A 24,434-nucleotide genomic window follows, 5' to 3' on the forward strand; every position below is an offset into this window, starting at 1 on the left:
TCCTTGAAAAGTGTTACTTTTATTGATGAGTCAGTGGTTGAAGTGTAATAAATACTAGACCAACCTTATCCATCATATGCAATGTATCAGTTAGCTTTTTGGCCTCAGGAAATGTGTGAGCAAGTGACCAAAACAGCTTCATTCACAGTTGTGCACACAAATCACCTGGATTACAGTCCTCAGCTTAAATGATGTGATTGCAACATCACAGCTTAAATGATGGGTTATGAAACTTCATCGTGGGATTTCAGGTATATTGGCTTAGAAATCTTCCTTAACTTTTCCTGGTGTCGCAACATACGGCCTTGTTTATGGGCAAGACCCATAGGAGGCAGATGGATCTGGAAAAGAAAATCCCACCAGTTAGGTGCAAATTGAGAAGCTACAAGAAAAAGAAGGCATATATACAGACTAGGTTTCACTGAGTTTTAAATAATTTCTTTACACTTTGGAGAGGGCAACTGTACTGTCTCAAACCAGGTTATTAGATTTCTAGGAGGAGCGCTCTCTGAGAAGTGATTAGTGGTGTAACTTTCAGGCCCTAAACGTTGTGTTTAATAAAGTCCTATATATTTTAGGCTTCAGTAACCTTGTTTTGTAGCTTGATATCAGACTGTAATGATAAAATACTTGTTGAAATAGGACTGCTGACAATGTTCCAGAACAGTAAGACCTAGAAAACTCTAAAAATTCCTGAATAGATGTCTTAAAGCAGTGTGCTTTATTCATACCTAGCTAACTAGTCACAAAATAACCCCAAACTATATGTATTGAAAGACTGCCTTCTTATTGTCACAATTATGTATACCATATTAAAATGCACAATGTCATTGACTCCACAAGCAGAAGGAGCAATAGGTGACAGGCTCTTCCTTTGATTGACAAAGTCTTTATATTTAATAAGACTGCTAGTGGGAGTCATGCAGCTATATCCCCCTCTAAGTGATTGAAAAATGTAGCTGTTAGCAGTTAGATGTTATTGTTGCTGAGGCTGTTATCCTGTAAGATAGCTGCTTAGGTGCAAATAGTAGTAAAAGCACTGACTAAAGCATCAATAGAGATTTCTAGAATCTGAAAAATAACGATCATCCAGTTTGTGTGAGAGCACTGATCTAGGACTGATCCTCTGGGATTTTGAAGCCACTGCACAGCATAGATTTTAAGCCCATTTCTAGGAGCATTGCTTGCCCGATGTGCATTGTTATTCTGTATACTGGAGAAAAAGAAAAAGCTATATGTGAAAGAAATGTAACAGTGACCATATTCTAGGCAAGCATCTGATGAAGATACAATTTAATTTTGACCATGACCGCCTTGATAAGGAAACTGTAGATGTGAAAATGTAAACTAATCAACAGGAGTAGAGAGGAAGTCTCTATGGGAGGCAGCATAAAGTACTACAGACAGAAGTGACTGAGCAGTGAGGAAACTATATTGAACAGCGCAACAGAAGACATTGCTGCAACTTCCAGCATTTCAGTAATCTTGGAGATGTTTTTCTCTAGGAACAGGGGAAAAGAATCAGCAGCATAGGCAGGTGTTTCATAAGACCTGATTTATGACCAGAAGAAGAGTTACCAGTAATGTAGGCTATGAAAACTATTGTATCTGTGGCAGATGTAATTAAGTATTTTTAGTCTCTTTTATTATGTGGAAAGATTAACAGATTTGATTCCATTACCGTCTTTTTCTACGTAGTATGATTCATTGGTCGGTCAAGACTGCCTAAATATTCACAGGCCTTGGGAGTTTAGCTCATGCAACTCCATTTAGGCTTTGACTCCTTATTTTGAGAAGAAATTAGACGATTTACAATGAAATAAGATGGGAGAACATTTCAGTATACATTTGGCTTATTTGGCTCTGATTTAGCATAGCATTTAAATACTGGATTATCTAAAAATGCAGTGTGGTGACAGTGATGTGAACTTATGGTTCTATTGTCCAGTGAGAGCTAAGCGGGTATAGCTGAAGACTTTGTGACGACTTATACTCACAGGTCTCGGGTAGGGGATGTTATAGTGAAGTCCAATTTCTATTCTTGCCTCACATTCTTCTATACACTGCTTAATCAACTTTGGATCTGTTACCTAAGATCATACAAACAAATGTTTTGTACAAGTACAGCAATTAGTAATTGGAAGCTCAAGCATAAATGATGCACAGCCACATGACTTTCTTTAGCTTTTTTTGGCAATCCCAAGGATACAATTATTGTATTTTTCACATCCATAAAAGGTAACATTAGTATTTGCCTTGACTCAACAGTTCTGGGCTTGATGGCGCTGGATATTAAGGCCCAGAGGCTGTCACAACTGAGGCTAAAGAAGGAGGTTTTTACCCAAACATGGTATTTTCTCTGTAAAAAGACAACACACATGTAAACTGCTAATACATCCATGAAAAAGCCACACTCACCCATTTGTTACTCTGCAAGGTAGCTAGAGGAGAAAGGGAAGAGACTCCTTGGTCTACATTCTGTTATCATCCTATCCAGAAACTTCCTTTGAAGTCAGAAACGTGGTGTAAATTGTGACTTAGATTCATTTTTTGATTTTACATTACCTCAATTTAGTCCCAGACCAAAATGGGATATAAATAAGTATTGTGATCTTGAATTACAAGAAGGACCTTTGATTACCATGGAGTCTGTACCGCCCCTTTCAAAAGGGGTTTGAAATTTCTTCCTTAAGAAAAAAATTAAAATGCTTCTTTTAAAAGAAGTGCCAATAATTGTTGCTTTGAAAAGAAAAAAAGAAGTATAAGAAGCTACTGAGCTCTTTGTCATTGCATGGGTAATGATACACTTAGCTAGCTTTCTAAAAGATAAAAAGCTGCTTCAATTACACAGGCAGTATCTTTGGAATTTAATTTTTTCTTGGCATTTTTTTAGTGAAAGCTCTAGACCTTTTAGACTTCTACAGTAGTTAATGAAGAGCTGAAATGGTTTGAGTTTTCTTACCACTATTTCAGGGGTGAAATTTAAACTGTAACCTGAATACACCAGCATTTAAGGTGAATGAAATTTTGGGAGATCAACTCTTATATTCATATTTTAGCATGCAATCACTGAGACAGTGCAAAGAGCAAGAGGAGAATCATTCAGAAATTCAAAACTGTAAGGACACCCACTTACATTTTTGTTTTTTCGGAATAATGTTTTGGCTTCATTTTTAATGTACTCTTTCTCTTTAATAGTTTCTTCTATCTGTCCTGATGCCGACTGCCATTTTTTGGCTATTTGGAATATCTTGCGGTAAAGGCCAAGAACTTCTTGTCGAGTAACTGGTGTCATCTAAAAAAACAACACAAAACCCCAAACATACGCGTGAACATTTGAGTTGCTAAAAGGCCAGCAAGCAGTACAGTTTTTCACACAATTGAATAGGTTTAAAAATATTTCCACCATCTAAAGATATGCTGAGCTATACAAAAAGAACTGAAATAGCTGTAAACAATAATTAGCTGTTGAAAGCTGAAGACCCAGTCCAGCAAAGTGTTTAAACTGATACTTAAATCTGTCTCCATTCAAACTTGCTCAAAGTTAAGCACTTGCTTTAGTGCTTTGCTGAATAACAAGCCTGGTACAAGAATGCTTGGGTTGTGTTTCACTGCTATTTTGCAACAGACATTGGGCAAGTCACCGAAACTCTGAGTGCCCCCCTTCCTGTGAAATTGTCATACCAATGCTGACCCTATCTTTGCAAAGCATCTTGAAATCTGTGAATAAAATACATGATAAAACCACCATGATATCGCTAAAAACCAGTATAGGTTTCAGAGGCTGAGCAGCTTATTTGCGATACCATGACAGTATGTAGTAATGATTCAGCTGGAGTTTGATGTGATGAAAAGGTGATGAAAGCTATTTTATCTAAGCACTGCAGGAGAGGCAGACTAACTTTGGATTTAGGAAAGTCCTGAATGTCTTGATTTTCAGAGAGCTGTGTCCACTGAATCAGCCTCCAGGTGCAGTAAGAATCTTTGTCAGAAATCAAGAATGAAATCCTATTCTTCCTCTATGTACATGAGTATTTTATTGTGTAAGTGGTGCCACTATTTCATCCCAGACCACAGCTATCCCTGAGACAAATGCACTGCTGGAATAACAGCACTTCAGACATGGATTAGATTCGCAGAAACAAGACTTGCACTTTAGGGACACTGTAACTGTCGAAGATCCCTTACTGTCCAAAAGGAAGATGCAGCAGCACTGCAAAGTAAGTACACAGATGCAATGAGGAACAAGTGTCAGGGACAGGACGTTATCTGACTGTCTCAGGATCCATTTGCCAACCTGGAGCTCTAGTTAGTGTGGCTGAATCTACCCTGAGATCAGACCTGTGCGGTGGGAATAGCTCCTCCGGAGGACAATTTGGAGCAGGGTAATTCAGACAGCCTGACCTGCCCTCTGGAGGGAGCACTCTCTCCCTCAACGATAGAGGAAAAGCTGCTTCCTGAAGCATGCACCCAAACTACTGCGGAAAGATTGGCGATGTGGCTATCGCTCATGTCCTTGCAGCCTGTGGCAATTCCTGTCATGCCTGAGTAGTAGAAGAGGGTTTTGAACCAAAGTCTTCTCACACCATACAGTTCTCAAGTGGCTGCCTCCACCACAGCAGCTGGCCTCCACTGATACTTCAGTATGGTTCTCCTGGGGCTTCAGACAGTCACACCGTCTTTCCCTCACCAAGTCGAATTACAGATGTTAACCTGTAGACAGGATTTGGCCCATAGTTCTTTTTGCTAAAAAATCCCAAACTATTAAATCCTAGCCTTTTTTGTCTTAACTGTTGCTATGAGCTGAAGACCTTTTGTTGTTTCATGAATTCTATTAGGGATCTTGAGAAGTACAGACATAAACCCATTTTTCTATGATTCTTGAGAGAACATTTTTATTTTGCTATTTGTATTTTAAAATGTTTAACCAATCATATGTTTTTCCCCCAGATATAAAAATGATTCTTCCTACCCAGGAGAAAGTATTTCTAGTAAATGTTTATGGTATTTCTAGGAAACAAATATCCACAATAAAATAGCTAGGTAGTCCCAGCTCATCAAACACTTTGGAATAGATTCTTCACTTTATCCACTCTACAGCTCCATTCAGGCAATAAAATTACAGCTCCATTTCAGGCAATAAAATTAGTCATACATGAAGCTACGCATGTACGTGTATCTGAAAAATCATCGCTTCCCTCTGTTGAGTGCATATTTTGTACAGAAAATAAACAGTTCAATTACAAGGGCTGACCTAGCACAAGCTGAGTCCCAGATCATGTCCGCACCTAGAGCCCCTCCTGGCCTCACCCCTCTGCTTTTATTTGAAGGTGTCACCTCTGGTGGAGCTGGTAATACTCTTTGTTCCCTGCTGACAGCTAATAAAAGGTAGTACTGCACTAGAAGCTTTCAGCTTAGGTTTTCGTGTAATCCATAAAGAAAATAAAAGGAATAATGTCAGGGGAAAAATGTTTAAAATACAGGTTTAAATTCTGATCTGCACATCAGACAATTTCTAAGGCCACAACTTGGGACAGTGCATGCCCTTCGCTCAGCGCTGTAATTACACCTGTCGCTTTTGGATTTTAAACATACCAAGAATCTGTTAGTAAAGATTTTGTTTAAAAGCTTAGAACCAACAGTTTATTTTTTTCCCCACTAGTTGCTTCTGCTCCCCCACCTAGAATTTTTTTTTTTTCCCTTTAATTTCTCGGTGTTGGAATCGATACAGAACTGTGTAGCCCCTCATCTAGGCACGGGCTGCACTTTTGCATTATTGCTCTGCTTCCCATATATGCTAGGTGCTGTAAAAGACATTAAGCAGCTTTTCATATATACTCAGCAACCAGCTGCTCCCATGGCTCATTTAGTCAACAATTTGTAACATTACAGACCTGCTTATAAACCTTTTCTGCAAAGATACATAAATGAAGGTGTGAGGAGCCCTTCACAGACAGAGGACCCCCATCTATCACAGGAAAGGATGAGAGCAAATGCGACAAAATTCAAAGCCCGGATCAGGTTCTGATCTGAGTGGGAGTGTAAATAGGGAATAATTTCACCGAGAGCAAAATTACTTCTAACTTAAAATGTTGTAAATGAGATAGGAATTTTTTTCTTTGGTATAAACAGAGCCCACACTGACAGAAATGTAAGTGACGGTACAAGTCATGTATCAGGTGTAATTTCGTCAAGTGACACTACTTGTATTAGTTTTGTGGGTGTGCAAAATGATTCTGAGTGGGACAGAAAGAAAGATAAGGGAGGCTTTCACGTCCTTGTAGTTACTCATCTTGCAACTTACATCTTTGGCATTTAAATCATAATTATATTTCACATCTCTGGAATGCTAAGTGGATGTTACACCACTTTCCCACTAACACTCATCTTGTGGTAGTCACACCCATTGTTTAGCTTCTACCACCCTTCAATTCATTGCAGAATGCAGCCCACAGAGGTTAACCACAGGCGTTTTTGTCAAAAAGTACAGGGCTATTGTATTAGCTGAGCAAATTTCAGGTGTTTACTGCAACAAAACAAACCGGGAGAGGTCAAAGGTAGGTCTGTACGCACAAACGTATCAATGGGAAAAGTGGTAGGTTGCAGGCTGGTTTTGAGCTGATTGTTAGAATTGAGCCTTTGGAGGGAAGCCAAGCGTCGCCTTCCAAATAAGCATTTGCTGGATGCTGTGGCAGAGTTCTGACAATGCAGGGTTGTATTGTTCTTTTGATCTACATGCAAACCCGTTATCAACATGCAGATCAAGCACACGAAATATCCCATTGTATCCAAGCTTGCAGAGGGGGCTTGAGCAGTTAAGGAGTTACTGCATGATGAAGACACAAACTTTTTTCATTAATTAAAACAAATAATCCTCTAGACTATAAAATGTAATAACGCGTTTTTCTTTCAGGAAACAAATACACATTCCTTTGGATTTTTAGATGGTTGACCCAAAAGTTCAATAATCTGAATAATCAGTGAAACATGAATCTTCTTTTGCTATTTGCAGGTTTGTTTAGAATTCAAATTGCAAGTTTATAAAAAAATAAGGAAAGGAATCTGTCAGCTGCACTGTAAAGTGACCCCAATAGTGCACTGTCAAAGCAAAGTTAGGACAGAAGGCAAGCTGCTTGGAGACTGACTACTGTATAGCTAAATTACAGCTGCTTCCCAGCGAGGGATGCTTGGCTAAGAACGCGTGTGCAGCACTCCCCTATCTGCACAGCTCCTTTGCTGAAGTTGTAAGTCTATTTTATTTCATCCTTTCTTTTCAAGTCAAGCATTAGCTACTCACTTTAAACATAAAATCTGCCAGCAGCGAGTACATAGAGGATTTTAGGAAACAAAGGGTGAAAGTAATAGCCCATGGGGAAAAAAGGATATTTTACAACAGTAGATCTCTTCTCTTACATCCCAGCTAACTAGGGCACGCATCAGTAACACACACTTAGTGCTGATGCTGAAACCGTATTTGCTCAGGGGAGGAGGAGATCGTGGGGAACAGAACTCCGCATGAAATAATTTGAAAAAGCGGCTTTCAGCTTCTCAGATGTAAAATGTTTTATTTAGGAGCAACACAACTTCTATTTGACAGCTGGTTTGCTACTGGCAAGGAGTCCTAAAAACACAATGACAAACTGCTGGGCTCATTGCCTTCTGAATCAAGCTATGATCACATTTCTGTTATGGAAATAAATGACATAATTCAGAAGTGTAGTGTATCAACATTATAGTACGGAACATCATCAGCTACAGCCTGTATGACAATCTATATATTTTCAAATGCACACTTTGGCTAACATTTAAAGAGATGCAAAAAATTGCACATATCTGGCTTTTGTTTTTTAAAGAGCTAAATTATACCACTTAGCTAAAGAGTGACCTGCAGTCTGCCTCCTGCTGCTAATGCAACAGATAATCAATCATTCCTTTCACAGCTATCCACAGCAACTAGAGGTCAGTAATCCATATTCATCTTTCGTGCAAGTCTGCCAAAATGAGTCTGCAGTTCTTAAGGCAGCAATTCATTTGGTCTATCATTTCCTTGAGGGACAACAACTGAAACAATGTGTTCCTGTGGCACAGGAGAAGAGAGGGGGGTCACAGATTCCTGTGATAGCTGGGCAGCTCACATGCCTTCCAGTGATATTAAATTTCAAAATCCAGTTTCCACAAAAGTAATTTTATCTTCTTTGACTTAAATCAACGACTTCGTGGCCTGTGACAGCTAGTACCCTGCAAACATCGACCATGTGAGGCTGCAGTATGTACCTAGCAAAGTGAAAACTTCATTTGATTTTCATTCTTGATTGAACATTCATACATTTTTTTAAAGATTCAGCCAAACCCAAATCACAGCAAAACTTCAATCACAGCTAAAATATTCCATCTCCACATGGTGAAAAATAAACTAAAATGAAAGATTGTATTCTTCCATGATGGTGTTACATCCTCATTTCTACCAGTGACGCAGGCCTGTAAATTACAGGCCTGTAAGACATTTCCATCAAGGATTAATTTTACTCCAAGTTCTTCTCATTGTTTCCATAAACAAGCTGCAATCATAAATCTATGCAGATTTGGTGAAAAAGAACCAAGTTACTGAATGAAGTTATTCAGTAACGATATCTGAAAGCAAGGTGATTTTCACATGGGTTTAGATTTTGTCATGCTAGTATCTTTCTGCTGGCAAACTGAAGGGATCTGAAACCCTGATCTGAAACACCAATCGACACCTCTGAACCAGCCTAAGTCTTTGTACTTACACTGTTCATCAGCTGGGATGAGAACTCTGTCATTCTATTTGTGCCTCGGATTTCTGACTGAACTTGGATCTCTTTTAAGCTTTCTCTTACATATGGAGCGGTCTTTTGATCAGAAAAAGGAAACTGCATGCAAAGAGGATATAATTAAATAGTAAAAGCAAGGACTTGGATTTTATCACTGGTTTTCCTATGTAGTTTCAAATAAATGAAATTGCAGAAAATTTTAGGATTCTACAACGTTCTCTTCATTTGAATAAATGAAAGTGGAAACCCTTAACTAGTCCCTTTTGATCACAGAGTTTTCATTTCTTAGTCTGAGGTGGTCGAGGCATTATCTGGTTTTAGTAGGACATACAGACTCTTGCCCTGGGAGTGCCTCCTGTGCCGTAGTAGCCTCAGGAAGAACAGAAATGCTGACTTAGACTGTGGAGAGGGCAAGGGGAAGCAAAATACTGCTTTACATATTTCTTAGCTTTCTCCTGAAAAGCACGCGGTGTCCAGGTAAACTCTAAAGCAATATGAACTTGTCTCTGGTCTTGTGCAACCCTGTCACTCATGCTTTCATACCATTTTCTCCTCCTTTGTGTTTAGTTCTCCATTAGTTACAAGCAGAGGAAGAGGGTTTAATGCAGTGCAACAAATCTAGCAGAGAAAATGAAGTCTCGGCTATCCTTGGATGGCCTTACTTATATAATATAGAAGCATACAGAAATATAACAACATGGACACAAAACCCAGTATGGATTTATGCACCTTATTCATACCTTGGCTTCAAGCCAAATCCAACTGAATGCGTGAAGAGAAATATTTCTCAGCATTGGAACCGCTCCCAAACTCGAGAACAGGTATAAATATTAATGCTAGCAGAGAAACAATCCTCCCTAACCCCTTTCTTTCTTCATTCCGTGGGTCATTTAATAAAACTCATTTCATGAGCCCTCTGCTTCAGTTTCCAAACACTTTGGTCCCAGGACATCGATAGATATGATTTTTAGTCACTATTTGAGAACTATAGCAGGGCATATATCGAAAAAAGATTTGTTTTTTGGAAATCAAGTGTGTGAATCCCATTCAAATTTAGGAGTTTCAGAACAAAGCCTCAGGCAGTATTTGCACTAGACTCTCCTGAATGGTGTGTGGATCAGCCTTTGGGGCCTCCTGCCTCACAGACAGCACAAGGGGAGAGGAACACAGCCTCAGGGGAAGTGCCGCTCTATCTGTCCCAGAGTCTTCTCCCGGTCTCTGTGGGGAGAGGACCCTCAGGCCTGGTGGCGACGGGGTGGGAGGACACCCCCCTGACAGGAGCTCCAGGACAGCAGCAACTGCAGGCCCAGGTGAGAGGTTCAGGGCCTCCTCCACACCACCAGCTGGGCCACCCCACAGCCACTCCTGCAGCCACTGGTGTAATCGGGCAGGCACAGGGACTGGCTGGGCAGCAAGGCTGCCACGTTCCTCGCCCTGGGGGTCAGGCCTACCCCGGCAAAAGCCACGGCCACGCAGCACAGGGCAGGCAGTGGCCCTGGGTGAGAGCAGGGTGGCTGTGGGGCTCGGCAGTCCTCCGCACCCTGTGCGCCGCGCAGGGATGGTGCCAGCGCTAAAATGGCGCTGGCCGCCCCCCCGCCGTTGCCCGGAGCCGCCCGGCCGCCGGGGGGCGCTGCAGGCGCGGGCGCCCTTCTGCCCCCTGGCGGCCGGGACGGCACTGCCCCCGCAGCCGGGCGGAACCAACGCGTGAAGCGGAGGGGGTTGGCCAACCCCCCAAACCTCCAGCCTCTCCCCTCCCCTCCCTCTTCCCCGCGTGTTGGCTTGCCCGCCCTCCGCCGCCTCGCTTTACCTTCGCGAAGAGGCGCGCCGAGGCCCCGCTCCCCGCCTTCGCGCGGCGGTTCCGCGCCGCTAGGCCCCGTCCCCCCGCTTCGGTGGGCGAGGGAGGGTGGCGGCGACCCGTTGCCCTCCCTGCCCTCACCGTGCGCGCGGCGTCGGGCACGCCGCCTTACGTCACGGCGCGGCGCGCGGCGTCGCCGCCAGCTGACTGCTCACCCCCGGAAGTGATGCAGGGAGGGGGAGGCAGTCTCGCAGGGAGCCGCGGAGGTGAGTGAATTGGACCATGTCTCTTCCCGTCCGTGCCGGGCTGCGGGCGCTGCGGGCGGGGGGGACGACGGCGGCGGCGGCGGGAGCGGCGCGGGGCTCGGCTCGGCTCGGCTCGGCTCGGCCGGCGGGGCTCGGCCGGCAGCCTCGGCGGTGGCGGGGGCCGCCGCTCTGCCCCTCAGCCCCGCCAGGGCCGGTTGGGCGCTGGGGGCCCCGCGCCGCCGCCGCCCCCTCACGGCGGGGCCCCCCGGAGCCGCAGTCCGCCCGGCCCCCGGGGCTGGCAGCCGCCGGGACGGCCCGCCGGTACCGGCGTGCCCGGCCGGGAGCCTCGCCCGGTGCCGCGGCGCGGGGCGGTCCCGTCCGGGGCGCTCCTCCGGTCGGCGTTCGTCGGGTCCCGCTCCGCGCAGGCCGGTGCCGCGGCTCGGCGGACGCGTAGCGCTGGGTGCCGCCGAGCCGAGCCGAGCCTGCCCGTCGCGAACTCGGGTGCCCCGAGTACTGGTGCTGGCTCCCTTCGGGGCTTTTTTTCCCCTTGTTTTTTCATTGCGGTGTGTGCCATCTGCAGGATCCCAGCGCGGTTCTTGACAAGCCGCCTCTCCGCGTGCAGCACCGCGTCCCCTCCGGGGCTGAGGAGATCGGCCGCTTTGTCCCAGTGCTCTTCGTGCCCAGCCTTTACACGCGTAACGCTAGAAGGTGCATATGCATAGTGTTTTCAGGAAAAAGACAGATAAAACGTAGAGCAGTCTATTTCCGAGACAGTTCTCGCGGTCTGAACGTGCCACCTTTGCGCAGCCACTTTTCTTCTTCCATCAGGTTTCGCTCCCTCTCCCGAGTGTGTTTACCCTTCTGTGAAAGCTGCGGTCTGCGTTAATCGCTCTCGCTCTTTGGGGCTATGGTGGTACTAATAAGCCACTCGTAACGACTTAAACTGTAACTTGCATAATCAGTGTTTCAAGCAAATATTCGTTGAAAGAATATGCCTTCCCTATTAACGCTGTGGTTGCGGGAAAGAATCGTTATCTTTTAAGTAGTTAACGCTGCTGATATCCTGTCCTTCAAAATGTTACATTGATAACCGAACGGTCTGATGCCAAGTATCGGAATACAGCATTGATCCACAGCTGGTAACTTTTTTTAAAATGGTAACGTTTGCCGCATAATTTAAAGGGTAATAGGTTAAGTGCTCTGAAAAAAAGGGTACAGCAGTACAAACAAAAAGCACAGAACTGCCTTACCTTTCTGAACACTACAGACAGGCCTCGCTGGCAGTCGCAGTTGTGCTGCATGGTCTGTCTTTTTTTGGGAGAACAGTTGATCAAAAGACGTCTCTTCTAAACGCGTTCTTATTATCTGTTTAAGAGCCTCTTTGTGAAACAGTTAATGTGTAACTACGGTATTAGTGTTTTATTTGGGCCAGCAATGGGGAGAGAGAATGTCCTGAGTACTGGTGTTTCTCCAGCACGTCTGAACACTGCTGCATGTTTCCCTGGTAAAAGATAATCCTCAGAAAAGGAAACGTGGTCCCTTTGTTAAGATTACATGTGAAAGTAAAGAGATCTCACTTCGTGTTCTTGTCAGTTCTGTAGTTTGTCTTTAAAATCTTCCCCACACAGGTGTGTGTTAGTGGTCTGTGGAAAACCTTCACAGCCCTTTACGTGAAAGGCAGCATGCAGTCTAAAGCGAAGATTTTTCTGCACATCAGCAGAAAAAGGAGAGCTTGTGATCTGTGTTGCATTAGTTCAGCTTTGCAAAGTACAACTGGCTTTACAAACTTACTGCAAATATCAACTCTTGTAATGACTTCTGAAATTCTGATTATTTCATAACAGCAAGTTGTATGCAGGCACGAATGATTATAATCCTTAAAAAATTTCACAAAAGTATTAGTGGGGGAACTTTGAGCAGCCAAGTAGTATCAAAGCTCTATGTGATGCTTTTGAAATTGCTTTCATCTTAAGACTGATAGCCTGCCAATATGATCTGTAATCAGTTCCTGGATCTTTGAGGCTGTGGTAGGTGCCTTCTCTGCACAGTTTCTTGCTTTATTTTGGAGTTGAACATTGTCGCGTTCGTAGCAAATTCTGATTTGCGTCAGTAGTTATAATTTGTTGATCTTGGAAATCCATTCATAATTACATCTTGCTTCCATTTAGCATGAATTGTATTTAAAAAAGGTGATCAGATGAACTGAAGGGGTGGCTTTGAGAGAAAACTGAGAACAGCTGTTTTGGAAGACTGTCACTGAAATTAGTTAACAAAGTATATATTGAGCAAGAGGGGCTGCCAGACAGTTTGACAGACTTCTAAGGCAAAGGGACTTGTTCTGACAAATTTGTGTGTGGACAAGGAAGAGGCTTGGTTCTGCTGCTTTCTTTGGTTCAGCTTAAGGAACAGGAAAATGGTGTATGCTGTGTGTACGTGTATTGGGGCAGGAGAATAGAAAGCAGATGGAAAGGGGGTGGAAGAATGGGGGATAGACATGACTTCTAAACTTGCATTTCCTCATGGCAGAAAAGGATGTAAAGGTGGTTTGGGTATACAGAGATGCACAGCTGCAAGTCGGCAGGAGTGCGAGTCCCCCAGTACTGCTCAGAACTGTCCCACGCTGTAGCACTCGGTTTTCTTTATTGGTGCTGGGGAAGTGTTGGTAAATTTAATTTAGAGCCTTGGAGCACTATAAATTCCATCGTGGTGGGGTTTTGGCAGTTTGTAGGAACTTGCAAAGTGCAGAAACAATGTTATTGTTCCATTAGGCGCATGGGTCTGTAGTAGTGAATGTAACAGGAACACTCTGCTCTGAGTAAGAAGGGACTGTAAAAATAAAGGCATGGGATGTTAGAAAAACAGTCCTTTCTTTCATCCTCATTCCTAAAAATAAAGAAGGAGCTGAAGATTGGTAGCCAGAATTCTTGGAGACTGAAAGAACAATCTGTAAACACTTGAGGGATTTGGTAGTCACAAGAAGATAAGAGGGAACCCCCTTAACAGCCTTCATCAGAATTCCCCGACTGGGCTCCTTCTTTCTGGCTGCTTCTCCCTAGGGGTCTGCATCTTATCTCACTGGCTTCCTTTCCTCTATTTGCCTCTGACTAACGGGCTTTGTCTTCTGGTTACTGGAAGTCTAATAATTTCTTTTGTCTCTTCCTCCTTCCTCCTTTTAAAAATACTAGATTAAATGGCTGTAAAGTTTTGCAGATTATCTGTGTTGGTGACATGGATTAATTGTATACTTGACTCTAAGTTATTCAGCAGTAATGACATAGTAACTTGACTCGAAACGGTGGTAATTGCATGGCAAATGTTGCGTTCTGGTAAAGAGCCACCTGCAATTTACCCCCTGTAAACATATGACACAAGTAAACTGTCTGTGCCTGTTTTCTCAGTGTCTTCTATACAGTAAGTTGTCTCAAGTGTGTCTTTTGAAACAGTCAGCTATCTCTTTTCTCCCCCCTCCCCCTTACTTTCGACTCTAGTTTGAGTCAGGTAATTACAGATCTGGGTTGAAGCCTTCCCAGGGAGCGATCAGAAAAGCCAAGACTTGTAGACGTGCTCCCATCGTTCACTGCTACCTTGACTTCACCCTTTCATGAGAAGGTTTTGTGGAACTGCTCAGCTATCGGTAACTGGCTGTCGGTGAGCAAGTCCGAGAGCCCCAGGGGCAATGGTGGTTGGCAAACTGAAGGGGAGCTCTGCTTTCCCTTGCACAAATGCCAGTATTCTTTATGGTGACATAAGGAGATTCTCCTTGTCACATGTGGCTTTGGTGTGACAGTTTGGTGATGTTTGTACATTCTCATCTCAGTGTTAACCAGAACAGAGCAAATAGCGGAAGAAAAAGTGAATCAAAGCTTCTTGCCTAAAAGATAATCTGAGAACTAACCCATTTAGACTCGTTATGTCTCTGTTTTATCTGCGTGTCTTGGGGAGCAGTGCTCCAGTCCAATGACTGCATGTTGAGGGAAGCAGAAAATCTGGATTTTAGGTAAAGGTTATTTAATTGCAGTGTTTTGCTACTAGAAGAGTGATGGTTAGGGGACTACTTAGCTGTAAGTATTAAAGAACTCTTTCACAGAAGTAGGAATACTGTAGAGAAACCAAACCAACAAAAGCATAGGTGGTGAGACAGGATTCCAGTAAAGAGAATGAGCTAGTATAATCTTCTGGTGTCTCAGAAAGAATAGTTATAAATGCTGTTCTGTCTGTGACATCTGTTTTGTGAAAGACAAAACTTACTTAGCAAAATGTGAGAATGCTGTTACTGACCTCCTGTCATAGTTTGTTATTCCCAGAAAGTCAGACTGCCAAAGACAGTATGACAGTCATAGTTATTTGTTGTCTCACTTTTCCTATTTGGTGAACATAAGTGTTTTTTTAAGCCAAAAGGATTAAGTGCTCCTGAAAAATAGCAGTCTTATTTTTGCATCCACGTAGTAGCAGAAAGTGACGGGTTTTAGTTCTTACTCTGAAATTTTTTAGTGTAATACAACTTTTCCTTCTGCAACTTTGGAACATCTAATGCAGTCAGTCTTATCCTTTTGTTTTAAAATTGAAAGGGAGGGAGAAAAATCATCTTAACGCCTATGATTATGGGAGGCGTGTGTAGCTTAGTAATAGACTCGCAAACACAAATGTCCTAGAACTTGGTTTTGGTCATATGCTGACTGTTCAATATTTTCATTGCAAATGAATCTGTGCAGTAAGCCTCTAGTACTCTGGATCAGCACATAAATGGGCGGTCTGGAAGTGCCAAAGGTCTGATGTATACCAGCTTCAAGCACAGTTACCTGTGCTTGGAGTTAGTGATTACGTCTCATGAAGCACAGGATAGATACCTACACACCTTACGTCTCTTGTGAGACACAGGACATCAAGTGAAATCAAGGATATGTGAAAACTTACTGGCAAAATGTGTGTTGGTTGAAGCTGCCACCAAATTTCTCAAGGAGAGCTGTGTCTTTGTTATAACTGATGACCTATGCTCAAGTACTCAAAGGAGCTCCTTTGAAGCTGTTGATAGAGTTAAATACTGCAGCGTCCCTTGTACAGTGTGAAGTGTTAGTGTCATTCACAGTAATAGGGAAGTCAGGACTCAAATCAGTAGAGAGAACTAGGGTCTCTGCAGGTGGCTTTGTGTATTTTCTGCTTTAAAAACTGCAGTCAGTTTAAAAATCCAAGCATACGCTCTTAAAGCACTTTCAGATGTCAGTCCTTTCACTTAGAACAATTCTTTGTACATAAATATGATTCCAGTATTTACATGGTCAGCTGGTAATGAAGTTCCTACACAACTGCATGAAATAAGCAATTCTTTTGGCTGTCAGCCTGTAAACTATGTTACACTTACCGAGATGGTGAGCGGGCCTTCTGTAAACTCCTTATGAGCATCTGCTGCCAGAAGTGATCTTATGAGGTGGTCTGGCTCTTGTCTTTAGACTTGTCCCTTCGCTGCCCTGTTAGGTGGCTGTATGGGTCATGGTTCTCACAGCTGCTTTGTGCTGGAGATGGGACGCTGTTAACCAGAGCTGCTGGAAGGACTTCCTTTTTTGGTGTGATTGGTGTGTTTTCTTCATTGTTGAGAGCAGTAAGAAATGTAAAGTTATTCACTTATTACAATTAGTTTAAAGCATATCTTATTATTACAGGAATCACTTGATATCTACTTGAATTATATTCAGCTGAATGTAATGGATGAAGGTGCCTCGGCTGCTTCAAGGTGAAGTCTGCTAGCTGAACTTGGTGCAAAAGAAAATCTGTGCACACTTAGCTCAGTTTAAATGTTTTTTCCATTGCAGAGCGGATTGTAGACCGAGGTGGTTTTTCAAAGTTATTCTGGTTTGGCTACAGGATAGTTGCAGTTTTCCATAGATTAATTTACGGAATTGACTGAGACAGAGTAAGGTAAATATTTATAGCACAGCTACTTTCAGATGCTTACAGTGGGATGCATCTGAGGGTCATGGTTTCTGTTGGTCCCATAATCTGCAGTTTTGCTGTAGAGATGTGAACTGGTTGTGTCTGAGCACAGAGTAGCTCTTCCCCTGGCATGTGCTGCTTTAATTATTCATAATACATACTGAGGTGCTAAAGGTCTGTCATGCTGTGCAAAAGTTAGTGTACCCTGGAAAAATACTGAAGGATTATTCTTTTACAACCCTTTGCACATTAAAGGGAAAAACCCCACAAACCATCATTAGATGATGATTTGCTTTCTTGTAAGTGCTGGACCTTGAGAGTTGTATGGCCTTTGACAAGGATCTCAGGGGAGGGGGAGAAGATTGATGGTTTTTAAATGGATGGAGATGAATTGCTCAGTGACCGAATCTTTGATTTTTTGAAGGTGTTAGATTCAAACTCATCCAGGGTTTGAGTTACATGCAGTGAAATAAACAAGTTTGTTCATGTCTAAGTATGTACGAGGTAGGGAATTGAATGGAATCTGGTTGGTGTTCTGGTTTCAGCTTACTGAAAACTGACGGCGTGATCTTGAACAGCCATGTCGTTTGGCTGTCTTGATTTCCCCTCTGCCCGTTGTCTTGCTCATAGCCTAAATAGACTTCTCAAAACAAGTACTGCTGCTGTGTGAATTAGTTCATTAATTTATTTACATTACAGAAGCACCTGAAGGCACCCTTCTAAGATTATATGCTATTTAGCTAACTGGACTTGGGTTTGCTCTGTGAAAATACAATAGTCCTAATAAATCATTCCATCCACCTAATAAATTAGGATGAAGCACATAATAGGAAAGGATTTAAAACTTTTTAATGGGGCCAAGTGGAAAAACAACGAGAAGTAATCGGTAAGTAAGGTATTGTGTGGTTAGAGAGTTTAAAAGAAAGGGAGGGATTCGAGGATGATGCATGTGTGTCTGCTGAAAAAGCTGCTTAAGGAATGTGTCTTCCATGAGAAGAAGTAGTAAGGCTGCCTTTACTCTCTCTTTCCCTATCATTTTTCACCTTATTGTTTGTTTTTTCTTAAGCTAGCCTTGTATAATTAGCTGCACACAATGAACTACAGATCCGAAACATCTATTCCATTTTTTCTTAAGACTACTTGTTGGAGTTTGAACATGAAATGTGGTGTCATGCCCTGTGTCTTAGTAGGGTGCTCTTTCAAGAGAAAGCAGGTTTCTTCTGCCCAGAGTCTTGAACGGAAAAATCTCCTTCGACGTCCCAGCCCTGGACTTGAAGTGACAGCACACCACGTTGAGGTGCGGTTGTTCAAGAGATTTTTGCCTGCTTCCTGGCGACTGTGGGGCTGATTCTAGGAAGAGGTTTGGTGATAGCTCTGGTTCTTGGCACTGAGAGCCGGCCCAGCATTATGGACTGTAGACATTGTGAAGCAGTTTCTGAATCTATTGTTACTTGAATTTTTTTAGATATTTTTGTACCTGCCCCTCTCTTCCCTTCCAAACTAGTTGAGCCTTTCCAGTATGGTCTTTCTCAAATAAGTCCACATCTCATTTGAGAAAGTATTCAGGCTTCCAACGTATGCATTGTCTGGCTTGGTTTTCCCATTGACTGCCACTTAGCCTTCTGCCGAGTGGCAGCCAAAACGCTGCATGGTCCCTTTTCATGCCTCTGTATAACTAGCTTCTACTCTGATACAGGTGTGTTCTGTGGAGACAAACTTTACCTAGTTTGATCAGATTTCTAAATCCGGTTTGTTTCCAAAGCTCAAAGCAAGGTTAATCGGAAATAGTTTGTTATCCTGATTTGGAAACAGATTGACGAAGTGCCCATCTGTATGCCCCCAAAATCATAACCTGGCTGTAGTTTATTGAAAGGTGCTTGAACTGCAGGAAGCCTGACAAACTAATAATTCATTTTCACTAATTGCAGCAGGACTTTCCTGCTTTTAGACTTCCTCTTAAGAAACTTTGCATAAATGTGTTTCTGCAGCAGAGGTGCAGGACAGATCTGTGTGACTGGTGCTAGCACAGCGCTTGGTTAGAGATGCGGTGAGGTGTCTTCTGGGCTAATGAAAGCCCGTAATGTGCCCATTGTGCTGGAGTCAGAGTGCTTTTGCTGAGAAAGTTTCATTGCAGGTTATGACTTGAAATAAGCAGTTTCCATAACGTGATGGCTTTGCTGACCGAAGCTTCATTTATGCTTTAACACTTACGCACCAAGTGCTTTGGTGCTGTAGTATAAAACTCTTAACCACACAGTAAAATCCTCCACATGCAGAATTGATCCTCTCAATTTCTGCCTCCTGAAGAGGGAAACGATGTCACTAATTCTTCACTGATTCCCCACAGAAAAACAAAGAAAGCTGCCTTGTGTGAGAACGCTATCAGCTCTTACCGCTGGAAAAGCTGCTGAGGACAAGTGTCGAGGGCGATAGCAGCTTTGGTGCTGCAGCATTCTGCAGTGTGATCCTCTGTGTACGAGTTCTCAGGAGAGCCAAAGTCACAGGGGGAGTCAGGCACAGGTGCAAAAAGAGGCAGGTGAGCAAAACAAAGGTCTCCATAATCCTGAGGGTGCACGCCATTTACTTATTTATTTTCCCAGTGGACTGCTGAGTGGGATTGCTAACGAATGATGCAGGCTGTTTTCTGAGTTCCTGTAGCATGACATTCCTCCCGCGCCAGCAAGGGGGGATGCTTGGCGATCGTAGCATACAGCTATACCTTGCAACCCTGACCCAAGGACTGAATTAAAACTTGTGCCACGAAAGTGCAGTCACCTTGCGTGATTTAGGATGAAGTCAGCCACAACGCATTCCTGTGCTATGATAGCCTTTAAATACAGACTTGAAGAGCTTGTTTTTTTAACTGCGAACTCATACTAACTTTTTGTTCCACATCCCATAATTGTGTTGTCACAGACGTTTACACTTGCTACTACATTAAAAATTAAAAAAAGGTGAAATGGTCAACTTGGTAGAATAAAAGTAGTAAGAATGAGGGAAGAATTGTAGCTGGTGGTTCTAACCAGATGTTAAAATTTCTGGCTTCTGGCTCCAGATAGTGTGTGTGTACAGGTCAGCCAATGTGGAAACTACTTCAAACAACCTGAAAAAGTTTGGCTTTTGCTGGGTAGGCTGAACTCCATCAGATTCAGCTTCCTTTGAACTTGAAATAAGTGTTTGCTTCCAGTATGTGCTGTAGTCATCTGGAAATGTAGATTTGGTGGATCATAGATTTCTTCCGAAGAAATACAAATCTGTTTGAAAAGCAGTTAGTTTGTCGCATAAAGTTGCCATGACAATGGTTTTTAAAATGTGATGTGTAAGATGTTGCCTCTCCTCTATTTAAGCAGGCTCCTGGGGGAATGAGGCTGCACAGCGCCCTGTGTCCCTCCTGTCTCTTCTTTCCTCCCCCGATGATTTATAAAAGGAATTATTTAGTTGCAGGGGGCCAAAAGAGATTAACATAGAAGTGCCAGATGTTACATTTTCTTAAATTCTTGAAATTCATGGGATGCTATGGTCAAATAGAAAGAAATCTAAGCTAGTACTTCCACCGTGAGAGAGGCAGGAACTCCTCTGTTCCCGTACACGTTTAAGCTGGCTGGTGGCTGTGCACCTGCACAGGGCGGCCCTTTCAGCAGGGAGTGTATGCTAAAAGGGCTGTGAGGCCGTCAGGGAGGGGGCAAAAGTGGTGGTGTTTGTGTGGAAGATGAGGTTTGGAAGTGGAGGATATAAGTCCAGAGTGAAGTAGGCTTTTTGGACTGTCCATCTCAAAAGTAAATTCCTAAAAATGGTTCAGCGGGGATACACACACACACACACAGAGCAAAAATGTATTACAGGGGGAAGTACCACTCCACAGTTTCTAGGGTTTTTGAAGCACTTTGGATGCCTGTTTCCCTGGGCTTTTAAAAGCTCTTTTAAAAGCTTTGATCTGAACTAGGTTTTATTTGTTGGTCAAATTTGTCCTAATCCATGTATAGGACTCGAGTTTGGGGAAAACTCAACTTACATGGAGATTGGCATGTGTGATAAGAACTTGTTTCATGGTTGTCCTTCTATATCCATTCCCTACTTTCTACTGAAGAAAGGAGTGAACAAGCTAATGTTCCCACTTGTTTCCTAAGTAGGTCTCATGTAAAAAGTAAGTATGCAGAAAGGCAGCTTTTGATCACCTGTCTGCTCCCTAGATGTACTAAGAGCTGTAAAAACAAGACGTTTTAGTGTTTCTGTTATATGGTAGAGCAGAGAGCTTTGCCAGAGCTTTCTTGTTTTTGGTTTTTTTTTTTCTTCTAGATCAGATAGAAACAGAGGTGTTGAGTAGGTGCTGCGGTTGTAACTCTTTGCTATACAAACCAGACATACCTTTGTCTGTCATCTCTTCAGAGCTTCGTGGTTATATAGCAGAGCTGGGAATTTAAGAGAAGTGAAGTTGAGCCAGCTCAACTGAACATGGGAAAACAAACATGGAAAAGAATGTGCTAGAGAATGAAAAAAGAGAATTACTTTCTAGACCCAAATTATGCTTTGCTAGGTAGCAGCTGTCTGGCATTCACAGATTAAACAGCCGCTTAGCTAACATGCATTGACAATGATAGCATGTCCTCTGTTTTGCTTTGAGTGCATGAAATGAGGAATTAACTCTCCCATGCAGAAAGCCATAAAAGTATCCGGAAGCGTGTGTTTGCTCCTAACAAACATTTGAACTTGTCTGTTGGATTCAGTACCTGATCTATGCTTTATATGGCAATGCGGAGTTAATGGTCTTAATGCTACTTTATAAGTAAAAAAGTGAAGTAGTTTTATAAAATTACTCTCTCAACAAATGGATTTTGGCTATGAAGGGTTTTATTAAATGCATAGTTACTTCTGAGCGATTTGGTGCATTTTATAGTTTTCGTAGCCTCCTCTAAATGTAAAGATTTGTGTGGTCTTTTATCTTACAGCGTTCCATGTGGAACCCAGGGAGCCTGAAGGAGACTGTGAAGCTAGTGGAATGATTCCCTGTGTAGCTGAAACTATGTAAGTATTAGATGTTTGCTTACAAGATCACTTGCCCAGCATCAACTGTTAGAGCAGCGATTGCTTCTGGTTCAGCAGTCGCAATGATCCTCTCGTGCCTCCCCAAGGGAAAGCTGTGTTTATCTGTTCAGAGCTGGAAAAAGATGGGGCACCCATGATACTGTTCCTTACTCTCAGCTATTTTACAAGTCATGTATCCCTGTCCGCTAAGAGGTAGATAATGCATAGTGAAATTCTGTAAAATTCTTACAGACTAAGCTCAAGTGTTTGCAAAAAGTTGAGGCTGGGTTGAGGCTTAGTTAAGCTCTAGCGATGTTGTCTTTGCCTTAGCTACTGAACTGCTACTTGGGAAGGGATTTAATGGTTGACTGAGCTGTGTCCCCTTTTGTTATGAGATTTCCTAAGTGTCTTTGAGGTGTTCTTGAATGTACGGAGGGTTTTTTCCTCTTCTCTCTTGATACTTTCTGTGTTTTGAAACATTGTAAATGCCTTCTGATGCAACACTTTATTAAACGGCATAATGCTTGGCTGTGTTTTGTTCTTCTCTGGACGTATCCAATAATTTCTATTACTACTATAACATTGGTCATTAAAGAAAAATACAGGGTTACTTAAATACCTCCTTTGCATCTTCTCTCCTCCTGCCAGCTCTCCCCCACTTCAGTGCTGCCATTGTCAATTGTGCTATGGTGTGCTTGTATGACAGAGAACTATTACTGAGTCATTTGTTGTTTTGCTCCCTTCAAATCTTGGGTTACGTGTGATCTGGTCACTTGAAAATGGAGAAAAACTAATTTCCTTACAGCACTTAAAAAAACCCAAAAAAACCCAAAACCAAACACACAAAAAACAAGCACCAAACAAACCTAAAAAATCCCCAAAACAAACCAAAAAGCCCCACCAAGCATTAGCAAGGTCTTTCCAACCTTCTCTAGGTTTTCCATTTAATGTATTGGGCAATACAGTTCTACACATCCTTTGTTCCTAGAGGGCGGCTTTCCTTTAACGGGCTGTATTCACCAGCACTAGTCTTCCTGTGTTTCCAGTTGCTTACTCCCTTCTAGAAAGGAGCAGAGAACATCGTTGTCGATCTCTGTTTTGCAGTTCCTGTTATTTGGAAGATGGCCTCATGGGCATCTTGGTGATTCATATTTGCTGTAGGTTATTGCTCAATACTTGTCTGAGTAATCAAACTTCTTTGGGAGTACTGCATCCTGTAGCGCTGAGTATGTTCCAACATTAGCCCTGAACTTTGATCTTTTTTAGTAGAATGGCAAAACTAGTGGTCAGCGCTGCCTTTTGTGTCTCACTGTTATGTTGTACAAGCCTGTTACAGTAGTTTTGCTCTTGGGAGCTGATCCTTTTGGGAATCGGTGCTTTGCCACCAATCCAGTATAACCTTCGGGTAAGTGAGAACTTTATACTTGTAGTTCCCAATCCAGCTGGGAGAAATATCTCTGGATGTCCTTGTGCTCACTTAACTGTAATCGGCATGACCTAGACGTGGCATTTGCTTTGCTCTACGGTTAAATAAGTAGCTCTGTTCGCTTTCCTGAGAGTGCTTTTTCATACTCCTTGAACACTGAGCTCAGTGCAGCTCCTGATGCTGCAATTGGATCCTCTCTCCAGCCTTCCTTAACAAAAGGGTGAGTTCTCCCACTTGTTTCTATCTCCTTCCGAAGCTCTTGTTCCTTTCATGCCTTGAAACCTGAGTCATGTAGGAAGCGGAGGTGACTAGTAAGTGAAGTGGATCCAGCTCAGTGAAGGCATTTTATAAAAGGGTAACTGATGGAGCGCCAAAAGACTTTCCTCTCACAAAACCAGATACATGCACAAACTGCCAGCGGATGCAGTCTGACTTTCCCCCCCGCCCCCTCCCCCAAGCTGGTTTTGCTATTTTTGGGGTAGAATACTTCAAAGTATCTGGCACATGGCATCAAGTTTCATGTAGTAGAAAAGTGAGGAATTGCAGCAACTGTACTTTAGTAGCTTCCAGTGTTTGTTCATAACGAATAGGATTGTGCTCTGAAAACCTCCTTGGCAGGGAGGAGGAAGGAAGAACTCCGTTACTGCAGGGAAGAGCAGTGCTAGCAGAGCCCAGGCGGTGGCTGTTGAGGAGCAGCAGCCAGCTCCTTGTAAGGCAAGTAGGCTGGAGTACAGAAAACGTGTGTGTTAGAGGGGTACGCTGCAGGCGACGTGGTTAACTTGCACTCCATGGGTTAATGTTACTGTGCTCTCCCGTGGTTTTTGGAAACAGTTGTTGGGACACTTCCTCACCTACAGGTGTTTAATAATGCTGGCTGACCTTCCCTCTGTTGTAATGCTGTCTTTTCATGACAGCAAATGACAATAAACCCCATCTGTTTCATCATACTGGTGATGTCACTTTGTAGACTTGAATATTAGATTGTTATAATCATTAATACAAGCCATTGCTTAGGAAGCATGACAGCATGAATCACTTCTGTTAGGAAAATGTATGGACAGAGTATGTAAGTTAGTATTGCAAACTGTCTTGTCTTTTTTAAACTTTAAATTGGGACTCCTAAAGTGAATTGGATTCATCTCTGTCCATTATGCTGCGTGTGATTTGACTACTACCAGCTACTTTAGAGGAAAGTACCATTCACTAATAGGCAGCTGCTCTTTAAC

At 42.8% G+C, this 24,434-nt stretch overlaps 2 protein-coding genes across 7 annotated transcripts in view; one reads left to right on the forward strand and one right to left on the reverse strand.

Annotated features, from left to right (window-relative positions):
* LYRM1 (LYR motif containing 1) lies at positions 1–12,169 on the reverse strand. Of its 2 annotated transcripts, none has more exons than XM_076350654.1 (4): positions 12,083–12,169; positions 3,137–3,295; positions 1,998–2,090; positions 1–341 (listed from the first exon to the last, which is right to left on the reverse strand). In XM_076350654.1, the coding sequence occupies exons 1-4, from the start codon at positions 12,131–12,133 to the stop codon at positions 225–227; spliced, it is 420 nt and encodes a 139-aa protein (XP_076206769.1). In that variant the 5' UTR covers positions 12,134–12,169; the 3' UTR covers positions 1–224. The 2 variants fall into 2 exon arrangements, with proteins under 2 accessions (XP_076206769.1, XP_076206771.1); XM_076350656.1 differs by lacking the exon at positions 12,083–12,169 and adding an exon at positions 10,600–10,709.
* DCUN1D3 (defective in cullin neddylation 1 domain containing 3) overlaps positions 10,806–24,434 on the forward strand; it is a 26,050-nt gene continuing 12,421 nt past the window's right edge. The window contains exons 1-3 of one of the 5 annotated variants that reach the window (XM_076350648.1): positions 10,806–10,853; positions 19,108–19,296; positions 21,707–21,782. The gene's annotated coding sequence lies outside the window, so the exon portion shown is untranslated. Of the gene's footprint in view, positions 10,854–11,384; positions 11,541–19,107; positions 19,297–21,706; positions 21,783–23,142; positions 23,188–24,434 lie in introns of those variants that run through there. The other 4 variants (XM_076350649.1, XM_076350650.1, XM_076350651.1 and 1 more) reach the window with 4 other exon arrangements.

The sequence above is a fragment of the Aptenodytes patagonicus genome, chromosome 13 (assembly GCF_965638725.1).
Source record: "Aptenodytes patagonicus chromosome 13, bAptPat1.pri.cur, whole genome shotgun sequence".
Taxonomy (NCBI): Eukaryota; Metazoa; Chordata; class Aves; order Sphenisciformes; family Spheniscidae; genus Aptenodytes; species Aptenodytes patagonicus.